Genomic DNA, 15,427 nt, shown 5'->3' with positions numbered 1-15,427 from the left:
CTGCCAGGGAAACTATAGAGGGGATTCATGCATTAGAGAGGAGAAGGGGTTCAAAAAATCAGCTTCAGGACAAGATGAGCAAAGCATGAGTAGATTTCAATTTACATGAAAAAGAATTGGGGCTGGCCTTGGGTAGTGAGTTGGGAGGAAATAATCTCTAAAGCACCTTCCAACTTGAAGAATTTCATGTTCTTTCCCTTTTGTGTCCAAGAACACTTGGCTGGATGGTTGGCCAAGATTAGGGGTGTAGCCTGTGGCCACAAAACTGAATTTTTCCTCTGAGCAGAGCTTACTGGCCCAAATGAAGAACAAACTGGCAGCTTCGACCTCATTAACACTGTACTGTAGCCAACCAAACTAACCAGTGCCGACTTAACAAATACATCCATTTGTGTTGCTTTGCTTTTTTTTTTTTCCTCCAACAGAGTTTGCCAGCCTTATCCAACCTACATAATCTCAGAGCTAGATTGGGGTGAGGGGGAAAGTGGGGAAAGAAGTCTGTAAGTTCCCCTTCCTACATGGATCAAGAATCTCTTCTACCATATTTCCCAAAGGTAGCTAGTTTCCTCTATGCTATGGCTTTAATTCTCTTGCTCTGTCCTCAATCTGATAATACTAATTGGCATTCACCTACCCACTCTCCTGAGCCCTCCCATAACCCACTGATTTATGGTTTGGGTTCCACAATCTCACCCATTTCTTAATGATGATTCTAGAATCCTGCTCATCTGTAAGAGCATGCACAAACATGGTTCCCTGCCCCCTCCCCCAAGCTCACATCTCTTTAATTCAAACCACGGTTTACTTCTCTTAGCCAGCTGTTCCAGATGTTTCAACTTGCAAAAGGACTAGCCGCTTAACCATTCCAAGTGTCTTGGCAGTGTTTGGGCAGCTATGCCAGCCGCTGCCAAAGATGTTCCCTCTCCTTACTCACCATAGAAAACATTGCTGGTGCCATCCATGAGACAATCTTCACACGCTATAAATGTCAAAATAGCAGATGGGGAATGCTTGGACATAAGGTCATGAGGTTCACCCTTCTTCCAGGGCAAGATTTAAAATTCCTCTGGGCAGGAGACTTCCCTTTCCCCATCCATATCAGAGAGGCCTTGTGGGTGAGGGCAGAAGCAGCTTTCGGGGAGAAAGTGTCAGTATGGGACATCTAGATGGCACTAAAGATAGTCTCGCCCCTTGGGTTAGGAAGACTCATCTTCCTGAGTTCAAATCCAGTTTCAGACACTGTCTAGCTCTGTGATCTTGGGCAAGTCACTCAGCCCTGTGTTGCTTCAAATTCCCTCATCTGTAAAATGAGCTAGAGGAAGAAATGGTGAAATCATTCTAGTATCTCTGACAAGAAAATCTAATGGGTTCATGGAGAGTCAGACATGGCTGAAACCATTGAATAGCAACAGCATCAGTGCCCTGGGCAGAGAGGAGAAAGTGTGACTGCCTGCAGTAGGGGGAGACCCAGCTGTCTTGGCCTTTCATGCCAATGAAATGATGCCATCGGTAGTTCTGTTGTTTATCCAAGCCAAAGGCTGGAGTTCTCTTAAAGGGGTTAAATAGTATCAAACTCTAGGGCTGTACATCCATGTAACACCGGGTTAGCATTAAAGGGGTAAGGACCTCAGTGGAGGGGATGGGAGGAAGAGAGAGAACAGGGATGGATCTTTCACAAAGATTAGGTATTTTATGAAGATCAATTAGAAATTATTTTATAAAGCAGTTATAGATTCAAGAAAGAGCAGAGAGCCACACCCCCCTGGGTTCCCCTTTATTGTGATTACTTTTCACACTACAACTGCTTCTGAGACAAAGAGCAGGCAATACAACCAGAACCATAATTATAAGTTACATTTCTGTAGCACTTCATTTAGCAAAGTGCTGCCCTTGAAATGAAAATGATGTAGGAAATATGACTATCATTACCCCCATTTTATAGACTAGAAAACTGAGCCTCAAATGTAAGAGTGAAGATTCAAACTCAGGTCATCCTGATTCCAGGTATATGCACTAAGTCCCAGTGCTCTTTACAACCAGAGGTACATAGATTTTCTTATAGAGATCATAAATGTAGTATAGGACTAAAATAAGCAATAACTACATGGGCAGCTCTGATCAGGGCCGTGGATTCCCAGGAACCTAGGGACATGTTAAATAGTCAGTGACTACTTCTGCCAACCCAACTTAAGGGGATAGTCCCTTTAAGTAAATCTGCTCCTTTCTCTACTTCATCTGTGCCCCTTTCCTGGCCAGCTGAATTCCAAGATTCCCTCCCCATGCCAGGAAAATCCCCCCTTTCTATATTTAGCAATAGCACTGCTCATTTCCTGTGAGTGTTCTCAATCAGTCAATCACTGCACATGTGTTGAGTGAGGGGCTCCAGGGCCCCTGGCCCAGTACAAGGCTTTGCCAATGGCCAAGTCCTGTTGCTCTGGCAAGAAACAATATTGGACCACGGGACTATAGGTTCAGGGCTGGAAAAGACTCCTGTGGCCATCAAATCTGATTTCCTTTTTTTGTGAATGAGAGGACCAAGGCCCATAAGCTATGTGCCTACAATCACATCCCTAGGAAGCATTGGAGATGGGCCTTGAATCTCTATCATGCTACCCATTCCCTTGTACCCGGATGGTGTGGGAAGCAAGCACTGGTAGGTTAGAGTGTGGCAAGAGAGGGGTATTAGGAGTTGGGATTCAGTCATTTTACTTTGGGGTTTTCTTGGCAAAGATACTGGAGTGGTTTGCCTTTTTCTTCTCCACCTCATTTGACAGGTAAAGAAATTGAAGCAAACAAGGTTAAAGTGACTTGCCCAGGATCCACAGCTAGTAAGTATCTGGGGCCAGATTTGTTCTCAGGTTTTCCTGACTCGAGGCCTGGTGCTCTATCCACTGTACCACCTAGCTGCCCCATCAGGGGATAGTATCAGAGACATTAGGAGCTCTGAGTCTATTCCAACTCTGAGTAGTTCAATGAGTCAGAGCAGGCAATAAGGGACCAGCTGGTGAAGTGGAAAGAATACTGACTTAAAGTTAAAAGACCCAGGTTTTTAGATAAGGATATGCTGAGGTCAGTAAGAACACTGTTTATGAGGGCCGAGTGTTGAATTTCTAGTGTGATCATTTACATGGTGAGTAAATTGGATTTAAGTGAGGGAGGGCAATGCAAAGTCACCAGCCGCATTCTCTCCTCTGGAGCTATCTGGGTCCAGTGACAAGATATAGATCAGGATGACTGGAGATGGCCATGGATGCAGTGGGAGACTTTGAGCTTTTTAAGCTAAAGTCTTTAATAGATCTCAGTTTGACTGAGACAAAGGATCTGGTTTATTGTTATTGATTATCTAGATGTAGAAGATGCCGGAAAAATATTAATAATACAGATCAAACTTAAGTAAATCATGTTTATATACTTTTTTTTCTCAGAGGGTTGGTTGTTAAATATTTATTACTGGTTGTAAGCCTGAATTTGTTTTTCCTTTTTTAAAAAAACATCAATTTAAAAAAAATTTTATATTTAATTTTATTTTTTCAATTACAGGTAAAAACAATTTTTAATATGTTTTTCTTCTAAATTTTAACTTTCAAATTGCTTCTCTTCTTCTCTCCCACTTAAGGCAAGCAATTTGAAGCACATTATTCATTAATGTGCTTCAAATTCATTCATTAGATTGAGGAGTTAAGTGACTTGCTCAGGATCACAGAACTAGTAAGTATCTGAGGCTGAATTTGAATCTTAGGTCCTCCTGACTCCAGGGCCGGTGCACTAACCACTATACCATCTAGCTGCCTCAGGCCTGACTTACAGAAACAGTAGCTGTGTGATCACGGATATGTCCCTTCCAATTAGATGCACTTGAACACCATCTCTCTGAGCCTCAGTTTCCTATAAAATAGGAATACTGCATCTGCACTATTTGCACCACTGCTGAGTTTTTGTGAGGAAGGTGTTGACTTTATAGTACAGAGTGTGTCAAAAGTCTTAGTGCAGTTTTAAGCTATTAGAGATGGTTGCTTTTGCACTAAGATTATTGAGACAGCTATATTTCAGCAGAGAATTAACATCTAAGAGCTTGGGCTTACCATTTGCAAAATGGAGAAGCCTCTCTTAAAGGGCTTAAATGACATTAGACATGGGAAATGGCTTTGAAAAAAATCGATACAGGCTTGCCCTCAGAATCCGAGTCTCAGAGTCACATAGGGCCTATTTGATTTAACCCATCCCTCACCAAGAAGCCCTCAGGGTCCCTGACGGGGGTCATCCACTTTGATGTCCTGCCAAAGAATAACGCTGATGAGTGCATAGGGAGAGGGTTTTAATGTTTGCCAAGTACATGATCTGTATCAACTCAATTGAGCCTCAGGAGAATCTTATAAAGGCTGATATCACAGAGATGCGTGTTTCCCTTTTTATAGAGAAGGAAACTAAAACTTGAAGATCAATCACTTGCTCAAGGTCACCTTTATAAGTCAGAGGCAGGATTCAAATCCAGACCTTTCTCTTCTTCAGGTGGCTCATTCCACTTGTGGATAGCTCTCCATCTTGAACCAAGATTACAATTGCCTCTTTGAAACTTCCACCTATTTGCTACTGATACCATCTTCTTTGATCAACCGCTAGAACTAAGAGTCTTCACCTTTTTACTATCCTGGACCCTTTTGATGACAGATGACCCAAGACACCCCAATATATAATATATATGTATATGTATAAATATAATATAACATTTATATGTTTATTTAATATATAATATCAGGGCAGCTAGGCACTGTGATAGATAGAATACTAAGCTTAAAATCAGGAAGACATCTTGCAGAGTTAAAATCCAACCCGATACTTATTAGCTATGAGATAGTAGGCAAGTCACTTAACCCTTAACCCTTTTTACCTCAGTTTCCTCATCTTAAAAATGAATTTATGAAGGAAATGGCAAACTACTCAGATGAATCTGCCAAGAAAATCCCAAATAGGGTCATGAAGAGTTGGACGTGGCATATTTATTCCTGATTCTAAGCCTGAATTTGTTATTCCTTTAAAAAAAATCAATTAAAAACAAATTTTATATTTAATTTTATGTTTTTTCAATTATAGGTAAAAAAAATTTAACATTTTTTTAACCTCCAAATTGCCTCTCTGCCTCTCCCCCTCTTAAGAAGGCAAGCAATTTGAAACACGGCAATTTGAAGCACATTATCCATGGTTAAAAAAAAACAACAACTGAATAGCAATGACTGTGGGACATTATAGAAAAAAAGCAATTATAAACATACAATTTTTCCCATGCAAATTCATGGACCCAATGAAATCTATCTAAGCATCTGTCCATTAGTGGGATTAGTGGTCCCACATTAAGAATATCTATGGGTTCTGAGGGAATATCTAGACCCTTTTCTACAAGATAGTTCTTCTACTGCTTGAAGACTGCTTTCTTACATAATTCTTTCTGCAAAATCAGGAGCAGTATCTTATAGCAGCTCTTCTCCCCACTGAACAAGTGCTCTACTTCTTAGATACCCCAGTGACTCTTAGACAAGCCACTTGTTCCATGCCCATTCCTGATCTCTGCGGAACTGTACCTCATCTTTACCCTCACCATCAAGTTGTGCCGAACACCTTTCACATGGTGGCTGACGCTAGGTTTCAGGTGTCATCCCCACAGCTTGTGAAAAGACGTGAAAATAATTTAATGAAACCCACCTGGATTTCATCTGCATTCTAAATTGCCATGCAAATCCCCAAGGGAATTATGAGACACAGTCAGGGAACTGGGTGTGGTTTTCAAGAAGCTTTCCCACTGATGCTGAGCTCTGACTAAGATGATGTTTTTCTTCCTATCTCAGCTTTTCTCCCTGTGAGGAGGGTAACCACAGGAGTTTTTTACAGTCCTAGGGAAAACATGCCACAAAGTGTGGATCAATTTGACCAATGTTCGTAAGCTCATATTATGTGCAAAGGATTGTTCTAAATATTGGGAATACCAAGATGCAAAATGTCACAGAATTTACTGTCAATGGCCTTAGGGTTTATCAAGATGGAGATAGGAACAGGGTACATGCCCAGATAAAGAAAAGGCAGAATTTTATGAAGACAAAGGAGAGAATTTTTTTTTCTGAGGTAACTGAGGTTAGATGACTTGCCCAGGATCACACAGTTAGAAAATGTTAAATGTCTGAGGCCAGATTTTAACTTCAGGGCTGGTGCTCTATCCACTGAGCCACCTAGCTGCCCCCACTTGGAGAATTTGAGGAGGGGAAAAAAACAACAACAACAACAACAACAACAAAAAACTCCTTTAGATGAAAAGATCAGGGAAAGTTTCATGGAGGAGGTGACACCTGAAATGATCAGTGAAACTTTTGTTTAGAAAGCTGCAAAAGCAAAATTGACCATATCCCAGATTCCCAAATGATTGAATCAGAAGTGGCTTTTCTTAATTCTGTGTCCTTGACTTATGAATGCAGTTCACAATTAGGGGACCCATCAGAATTCCGTGAACCCAAAAGGGAACAAGCTACTACTTCTAAGATGTTTTGGAAACTAAAGCCTCTTTAGAAAGCCAGGAGTTTCAAAGGACACTGAAGCATTGAAGCTCTGGCCAATTAACCCCAACTTGGAATGGTGTAAAAAGGCCAGAGTGTTCTAATCCCTAATAGATAACATTCCTAGTATGCAGAGAATTCCAGTTCAGTAATGATAGAAGCTCACATTTACATAAAGCTATTCAGCAAACACTTTTTTTTTTTTTTTTATGGTCACAAAGTGTCTTGCATATATTTTTTATTTGATCTTTGCCTTGTGGGCAAACACTATTATCTGGTCAAGCTCGAGCTCCTAGAGAAAATAAATTATTTTCTTTGTGTCTCTTAAATGCCCTAGTGCCCAGTACCATGCCAAATTCATAGTAAGTGCTTAATTGTATTGAGTTGAATTAAAGCTTCATATTACTGAAGAAGCGAGGAAGGAAGGAAAGAAGGAAGGAAGGAAGGAAGGAAGGAAGGAAGGAAGGAAGGAAGGAAGGAAGGAAGGAAGGAAGGAAGGAAGGAAGGAAGGAAGGAAGGAAGGAAGGAAGGAAGGAAGGAAGGAAGGAAGGAAAGGAGGAAGGAAGGAGGGAGAAAAGGAGGAAGGAATGAAGGAAGGAAGGAAGGAAGGAAGGAAGGAAGGAAGGAAGGAAGGAAGGAAGGAAGGAAGGAAGGAAGGAAGGAAGGAAGGAAGGAAGGTAGGGAGGAAGGAATGAAAGAAGGAAGGAAGGAAAGGAAGGAAGGAAGAAGGAAGGAGGAAGGAGGAAGGAAGAAAGGAAGGAAAGGAAGGAAGGAAGAAGGAAGGAAGGAAATAAAGAAAAGATGAAGGAAAGGGAGAGGAAAAGAAAGAAGAAAAAAGGAGAGATGGAAGGGAGGAAGGAAGAAGAGAGGGATGGAAAAGGGAAGAAAAGAAAGAAGAATTTAAAGAAAGAAGATCTCCCAGAAACTGAGAATTAAAGAGTTAAGTAATTTAATTGCAAAGCCCATAACTAGTAACCAGAACTTGAACTTAGTTAACCCAGGCCTTCTGACTCTGAAATACTTTCTTACTCCGAGTCTTGCTCCTCTGTAGCAATCTATACACTAAGCCTATACAGTGAGTTCTGCCTTTGGATTGAGGCCCATATGAGTTTGCCATTGGACTGTATTGATTCCTTAGCATCCCAGACTCTTTGCATCTTGGGCATTCTTATTTCATTGCTGGTTACAGCTGCAATGTAGCTCAGGCTAATGCCTGGCACAATGTTGTTATTCAGTCACAGCTGACTCTTCATGACCCCATTTGGGGTTTTCTTGGCAAAGATACTGGAGAGATTTGCCATTTCCTTTACCAGCTTATTTGAAAGATGAGGAACTGAGACAGATAGGGTTAAGTGACTTGCCCAGAGTCATCGAGCTGGTAAGTGGCTGAGGCCAGATTTAAATTTGGGAAGATGAGGCTTCTTGACTCCAGCTCTGGCTCTCTATCTACCGATTCACCTAGCTGTCCCCCCAACTAAAGTTTTTAGTCAAATGGGTAATGTGCCTGTGTATAACAAGAAAGGTTGGGGCAGTATCGAACCCTCATTGTTCACATGCACAACCTGGAAGGATCTATGTCCCTGGCACTAAATTTTTATTGAATTGAATTGAAAAAGGATTCAGGCAACCCATGAAGTATGTAAGCCATTCCACTCATACCTTCCTGACTACATGTTTACAATTATACTTTATATGTATTAATTAACCCATTTTATCCTTACCACAACCCTAAAAAGTTTTTACTTCCCTCTTCACTTTACAAACGAAGAAACTGAAGTTCATTTAAGTTCCTAAGGAACATAGGATCTTAGATTTAAAGCTGAAAGGGACCTTAAAAGTGATCCAATCCATATCTCTTAGCCCATTTTACAGCTAAACAAACTGAGGTTAGAACTCTTTCTACCAAACAGTCTCATTAAAATGAGCCTGTCAAAAACCTCTTCAGCCTTCACCTACTCTTTGAAACCCCCCCCTGGCCACCCCAATCTGAAGGGACCTCTTCTTCCTCTAAACCCTGTACCTACCTGAACCCTTCATTTGGAACTTATCCTACAGACATTATCTGGCTTCTTTGTGGGTCATCTCTTCATTCCCTCCCCTGCTGAGTCTGTAAAGTCCTCCAGGATGCTCCTCTTTGTCTTAGCCTGTTTTGTCTACCCCTTAACATCAAGTATTGGTTCCTCCCACACAATAGTTTGCTCAAGAAATGACCACTGGTTGACAGTTTTAGTTTAGAACACATTCAGTGTCTGAGGTGAGGCTTGTATAGTTCTTCCAGAACAAGAGGTCTTTTAGGAATCATTTCAGTGAGTAGTAAACAAGATTTGTAATTAGCTTACGTATTAGGACCACAGAAAAAATCGGGAAAAAGGACCTTGAAGATCATTTAGCCCAATTATTTCATGTTCCAAATGAAGAAGCTTGGGCCCAAAGAAGGAGAGAAGGAAATAAGTGTTTATTCAGCACTTATTGTGTGCTAATCATTATACCAAACACTTTACAAACTTTGTCTCTTTTTGCATATTACTAATATTATATCAGGTATAGGGACTTACTCAAGTTCACAAGTCTGGAATTCAAATGAGTGAATGAAAGCATTTATTAAGCACTCAATGCATGCTAATTACTTTGTCAGGAACTAAAACAAAAAAATTGAAGCAATAACTTCCCTCAAAGACATCTTTTTTTTGCTGAGGCAATTGGGGTTAATTGACTTGCACAGAGTCTCACAGCTAGGAAGTGTTCAGTGTCTGAGACCAGATTTGAACCCAGGTCCTCCTGACTTCAGGGCTGGTGCTCTATTCACTGCACCACCTAGCTGCCCCCTCAAAGATATTTTAATGGAGGAGATAGCATGATGAGGGAAAGATGTTTTCATCTAGGGAACAATAGGAATGAAGAGTAGAACCAAAGAAAAATTGACCAATGTGTGCTTTTCAGAAGTAATCATAATGTTGATTTGATCATGGGCAAAAGATGGAAAAGGAAGAGAGACAGTACATGCAATGATCTCAAGATGATAGCTAGAAGATGACCAGAGACATGTGATGTGGTGCATATTTTGATATTTTCATGTAAAGCCAGGTAGATATCGTGGGTTTTGTGAGTGTATGCTCATTCACTCCAGTTGGGATAGCTTGCACTTTCTAATGCAATCATGTGGATAAAGTGCCAAGCTTGAAATCAGGAAAAATTGGGTTCCAATCTCTTTTTAATTGTATGGTTCTATACTATTCTAGGCAAGCAAATTGATTAACCTGTTTGAGCCTCAGTTTCCTTATCTGTAAAATGGGAATAATAATAGCACCCAAATCATAGATTATGAGAAACAAATGAAATATGTGAAATACTCTGCAAAAGTTTTTATTGTTCTTCAATTGGATCTGACTTTTTGTGATCTCATTTGGGGTTTTCTTGGCAAAGATACTAGAGTGATTTGCTATTTCTTTCTCTAGCTCATTTTACAGATCAGGAGACTGAGGCAAACAGGACGAAGTGGCTTGCCCAGACACTTAATAAGCGTCTGAAGGTAGATTGGAACTCAGGAAGATGAGACTTCCTGATTCCAGGATCAGCATTCTTTCCACTGTGCCACTGAGCTATTCATGTTAGCTAGCCTAATATGCTCTTCAAGGTCTGCCATTGTTAGCCACTCCAGGATCTATGACAAGAAAACCTCAATGGGGTCATGAAGAGTCAGACATGACTGAAAAATGAAAAGTAAAAACAACAACCCAAATTGTTAGTGGTACACTATATTGGAATTTGGAGGTTGGACCTGGCGCCTCTGTACTATAGGAACTCTCATGTAGAAAATCCCTTTGCAAGTGGGCAACTGAGAGAATTTCCTGTGGTACAGAGAGTTTAAAAATCTCTTAAAATCTTATAGGGTAGAGGTGGAAGTTAAACCCAGGTTATGCTGGATGCTCTTTACTCACTAAGCCTTGTTGTCTCTTTTCTGTTCTTCCTCTTCTGAGGTAATGCACCTCAAGTGTTTTTCTAGTTTTAAGGTATTAAATGTGTATTGGGTATTAATATTGTTGCTGGTAGTGGTAGTTGTTGTATTATTATTGTTATTATCATTGTAATTATTGCCTTTGTGTAGAGGCAATAATGATTGAATTATTAAATTAATAAACTTATTTTTAATTAAAATCATAATAAAATTTAAATAATAAAATTTTTGAAATAAAATTAATAAAATGAAAATTAAAAATTGAATTATTAAAATTAAAATTCAACAAACGTTCAAATACTTATTCTGTTCAAAGGACTATATTTGGTCCTGCTTCTTAAGTACTTGAAAAAAATTCGTTTTCTTAGATTAAATATCTTTCTGATAACCTTCTTTACATTGCTTAGCAAATCACTTATTTCTTAGTGGTAAGGAAATGTTCAGAAATCCAAATGAGCACAAATTTCAAATAAGTGGGATCCAAATGAGGACAATTTTCTTATATTGTTAAAAAATATAAGACTAGGTAAGGCTGACTGGGAACAAATATGGCGGCCATTCACACCATAAAGACATAGTCCTTGCTGAGTTTGAGTCCCAGCACTGATATTTCCTAGCTATATAATTTGAGGAAAATCACTCTCTCCCATTCCCTGACCATCATGTTTCAGGTGGAAAAAGTAGTGCTCAGATTACCTATCTCACATGGTTCTTATAAAAGGATCTTGTAAATCTTGAAAGAGCTTTTAAAATGTGAATTGCTTTTTTTTATTATTATTACAGTGGATTATGAGTAACATAGACCTATCATTAAAGTCTATAAAAGCCTAGATACTCTTGGAAAGTATGAGCAGCAGCTTTGCATTTGGGTAATAAAAATGCTAGACAAGAAATCCCCACAAGTAGGGTGCTAATCCTGTCACTTACTACCTAGAGTGCCTTCCAAGCAGGGTGTGTTGGTGAATGTTTAACAATCAGCTCTCTAGAAACACCCCCCCCCATAAACATTTGTAAATTTAATCTATATTATTCTCCTCTTTTGCATCACTTTCTGAAGTCTAGACAATCAACAAAGTAATGAATCAAGCCCCGATTTGTAGCATTTGCTGATTTCCAAAATATATATGCTCACACTGAAATTTTAACAATCAGCTCTCTGAGCTAGTTTGAACTGTCTTCAGCACACCCCTACTTCCAATTCAGCTATTCTAAAGCTAAGATGGACCTGCCCTGAAAACTATGCCTTGTGCCCTGGCGTCAGCATCCAGCACAATGCCAGAAAAATAGTGGGCACCTGGATACTTGGGAACTGATTATTGATTTCAAGGTTTCTGTGGGAAGTTTGTACCACATTAAGAAGACAAAGAAGTAGTTGGATTCTTGCTTTGGCAAAGGGATTAGACTGATTGACCTTAGTTCAAATATTTTATGGGTCTCAGAACTCCTTAGCTACTACAGCTGTTTTCCTGTTGTCATCAGATCCTTTCAAAGGGGCCTTCTCTTTTCTACTTTCCCAGGAAGTTTCTAAAAATCTCACCAAGGAAAATGAGCAGATCAAAGAGGACATGGAAGATATTCGGAATGAAATGAACAAGAGAGACAAAGGCAACTGCTCCAGTGGCAGCCCAGGAAGCATTCCGGGCCTTCGGGCAGCCTTGCAGGGGGATGCTGCTGCAGCATACGCTCTCCCTGAGGTATGGGCCCACATCACTGCATGTCTTTGATGCTTGTCCCCAAAGTCTAAGCCTGGATACAACAGAAAGTTGTCTATGTGATCAGCCTTGTAGGACCCTGAAAAACCCAATTATTCAAAAACATTTTCCCATGGGTCCCTAAAATGCTGGATTGAATTTACTTCTTTAAGTCCTGGCATTGAATGTTTGGAGGCAAGTCCAAATATGTGATCTGGAATCATGTTAAATCAATGCAACCATTTTGTACTTTAGTTTAAATTAGTTCATCAGACCACCTCTATTTACTTCATTCTTGTTTTTTTTATAATTTATATATATATATATATAATATATACCTATTATATATAATTTTATATAAATGTTATAATTTTTAAAAATAAAGCCTTAAGGGAAAAGATATAAAGCAGGTAGCTTCTGAAAATGCAAGACTATCTGGGAAGATTGGGAGTACAGTCTGTTGCTCAGGAATCATTGTCTCATTGAGATAAGGTAGTGGGGAGTTCTGGGGACCAGAATGAAATATGATTACTGAGAGGGAAAGAGAGTCACTGAAATATAAACAAAAGGTCATGAAGACAAACCGCTACCTAATCCTTAAGAATATGATACTACAGGAGAATAAGGAACAAAGGGGAGAGAGAACAAGAACACACAATATAGATTATCTTCAGCAGAGATGTCTCTAGTACACTGCCCAGTCCAAGACTGCTGTGGTGTTGGAAAAACTAAGGGATGTATCTTTTGAAACTCAGGTGGAGATCCACCCACTCCCACAACTACCAAAAGAGATCAGTTTCTCCTGGTCAGAATGTTTCCTTAGCTCCATCCAGTTGCCTAAGGAAAAAGACTGTTCCTTGTGCCTGTGAAATGTGTCTCCACATTTTGCAGGGACTGAGCTTATGGGACATTTTCCTTAGCCTTGATGACAAATACTGTGGTATGTTGAGGAAACCAGATCAGATTTCTTGAGGGCAAACAGCAAACCAAATCAGACGCTCCAAACTTAAAGACCCCTCTTTTTTTCCTTGCTCAGCAAAGTGAAATTTCCTCCTCTCAAACCCCCATTCATCAGACTGCTGAAGTCAGCACAATCCATCCCAAGCCAGAGAAACTGGGATAGAAGAGGGGGTGGGGGATACAGATGAGGGAAGTGGTGAGGGACGCACAGAGGCGGAGTCTTCCCTCTCATCTCACCAGCCATCTCTTTGGCTTTTTTGGTGAGTAAGAAGTGGGGGCAGCTGAGGCAGAGGAGGTAGGAAGGATTTCTTTGCTTAATTTGAGAGTCACAAAGTAGCAGAGCTTCTCAGAATGTGAGCTACACTCTGTCAGGGGCTTGTATTTGGGAAATTTCCTTGCCTGAATGGCCATGGAGTAGATGGGAGGGGAATAGGAGTAGGGCCAGGAATTGAAGTCATGTAACAGACTGCAGGATTAATGAAGGAAAAACCACGGCTTGGTGGGGACTACTGCTATGCAGCTTATCCTGTCTCCAGCAAATTCAAGGAAATTATATGTTTCCTGGTAAAAAGAGAGTGATGGTCTTGGTCTATCTACATGTCTGAGGAAGGGACCAGAGTTTCTACCCACTCCTGTGAGCCTAGAATTAAAGATCCCTTATGGATGTCACCACAAAGCCATGACGACTTGATTTTGCAATGCAGGAGGAAACCAGTCTCCAGCAATTACATTCATCTCATCCTCAGAACCAAAGGACTGTGGGCTAAGGCCTCTTGTCCCATTTCCAAGAGACTACTTCTGGACAGAAAAAGAAAGAGCCCTTGAGATTGTTGGCTTTCTTTTGGACGAGTGTTTATTAGTCAAGCTTGTAGGGACAATCCTGGTTGAGTACCCACACAGTAGGAATAGTTATTATTGGATGTGTTTTTGTTTTTGTTGTTTCTGTTGTTGTTTTCTCATAGACAGCTAATGGGGTGTTAGAGTTAGAGTTTTAGGCAAGTAGCCTCTGGAACCAGTTAGGGGAGTATCCCCAACTTCCCAGGACCTAGAGCCATTAATATTCCCAAGCAGGGCATTTGCATATGAATAAAGGGGTGTATCTCTCAAGACATCCAGCATCTGTTTTGCCATCCAGCAAAGTTTCTCATGATGGTAGGAAGAGGCTAGGCTTGTGGGATGGAGAAAACCTAAAGTATTTCCAGCCCAAAATTTGTAGGTCAACACTAGAGAATGTTTTTGTCTCTAGGGTAAGTGTCAAGTGGTGGGGGAGATTCCCCCTCCTCAGCCAAACAGCTTTGTTCTCTTTGTGAATATCATCAGGGGCTAGAATTACCAGTTTGAAAGAAATTTGACCACTATCCCCTTGGCAAGATATGGGGAGATTACTTTGTGGGTTAGGCTGAACTGGGAATCTGCTGCTTCCTTAATTGGTTTACTGTTCTAACCTGCCATCCTAGGGACAATTCTGGGCAGCTGGAGATGAAGTGGATTGAGAGAGCAGGAGAGTTTTGTCCTTGTACATTCATAGTGGCCCAAAACAAGAACATATAATGGGCTTCATGGAAGTAGAGATTTTCAAGGATGTTCATGTGACACTTTGGGGAGCATGTGGTAGAGGAAATTTATGTTTCAGGAGTGGGTAGGGCTAGAACCACTCCGAAGTCCCTTCCAATTATGAAATACTATGCTTTTATGGTTCTTTATATGCAAAATATTTTCTTTCTGTGAAAAGAACGTGTAAGAAAGCCTGATTCTGGGAGTTCAACCTCCTGTTCTTATGGCACAGGATTTCAAACACAACTGACCTCCAGGAATATCACGGTCTCTTTTTCAGAGATGATGCCATATTCAATGATTGCCATTCATATAGGTGAATGGACTAAAAGAATAAACAGAAAACAGTATCCAATACAGGTAGGAAATGGCATAACACATTGGACTAGGAGGCAAGGGACCTATAATCTAGTCCTGGTGCTAATAATAACTCGCCATATGAATTTTAGCTAATTACTTCCCATTCTAGGACTCAATTTCCATATCACTAAATGAATGGATTAGACCAGATAATAATAAGATCCCATTAATAGTCTACATTTATATAGCAGAGGTGCAGTCCCACAAATGTTGGTTTTGGAGATAAAGGAAGAAAGTCAGCAAGCATTTATTAAGTGCCTACTGTGTGCTAAGTATTGTGGTAAGTGCTTTACAAATATAATCTTATTTAGTCCTCACAATAATCCTGGGAGGTGAGGGCTATTATTTTCCCCATTTTACAGATAGCA

The 15,427-nt window shown here is 40.2% G+C and overlaps 1 protein-coding gene across 2 annotated transcripts in view; it reads left to right on the top strand.

The window, feature by feature from the left end:
* Positions 1 to 15,427, top strand: part of OLFML2B (olfactomedin like 2B) — a 56,980-nt gene that overhangs the window by 23,905 nt on the left and 17,648 nt on the right. For both annotated transcript variants that reach the window (XM_074266446.1, XM_074266445.1), the window contains exon 4: positions 12,012 to 12,188. In XM_074266446.1, the coding sequence (XP_074122547.1) occupies positions 12,012 to 12,188 (177 nt within the window). The remainder of the gene's footprint in view (positions 1 to 12,011; positions 12,189 to 15,427) is intronic.

The sequence above is a fragment of the Sminthopsis crassicaudata genome, chromosome 4 (genome assembly GCF_048593235.1).
Source record: "Sminthopsis crassicaudata isolate SCR6 chromosome 4, ASM4859323v1, whole genome shotgun sequence".
NCBI lineage: Eukaryota > Metazoa > Chordata > Mammalia > Dasyuromorphia > Dasyuridae > Sminthopsis > Sminthopsis crassicaudata.
The sequence above is the reverse complement of the archived record's forward strand: the minus strand, read 5'-3'. Positions and strand labels throughout refer to the sequence as shown.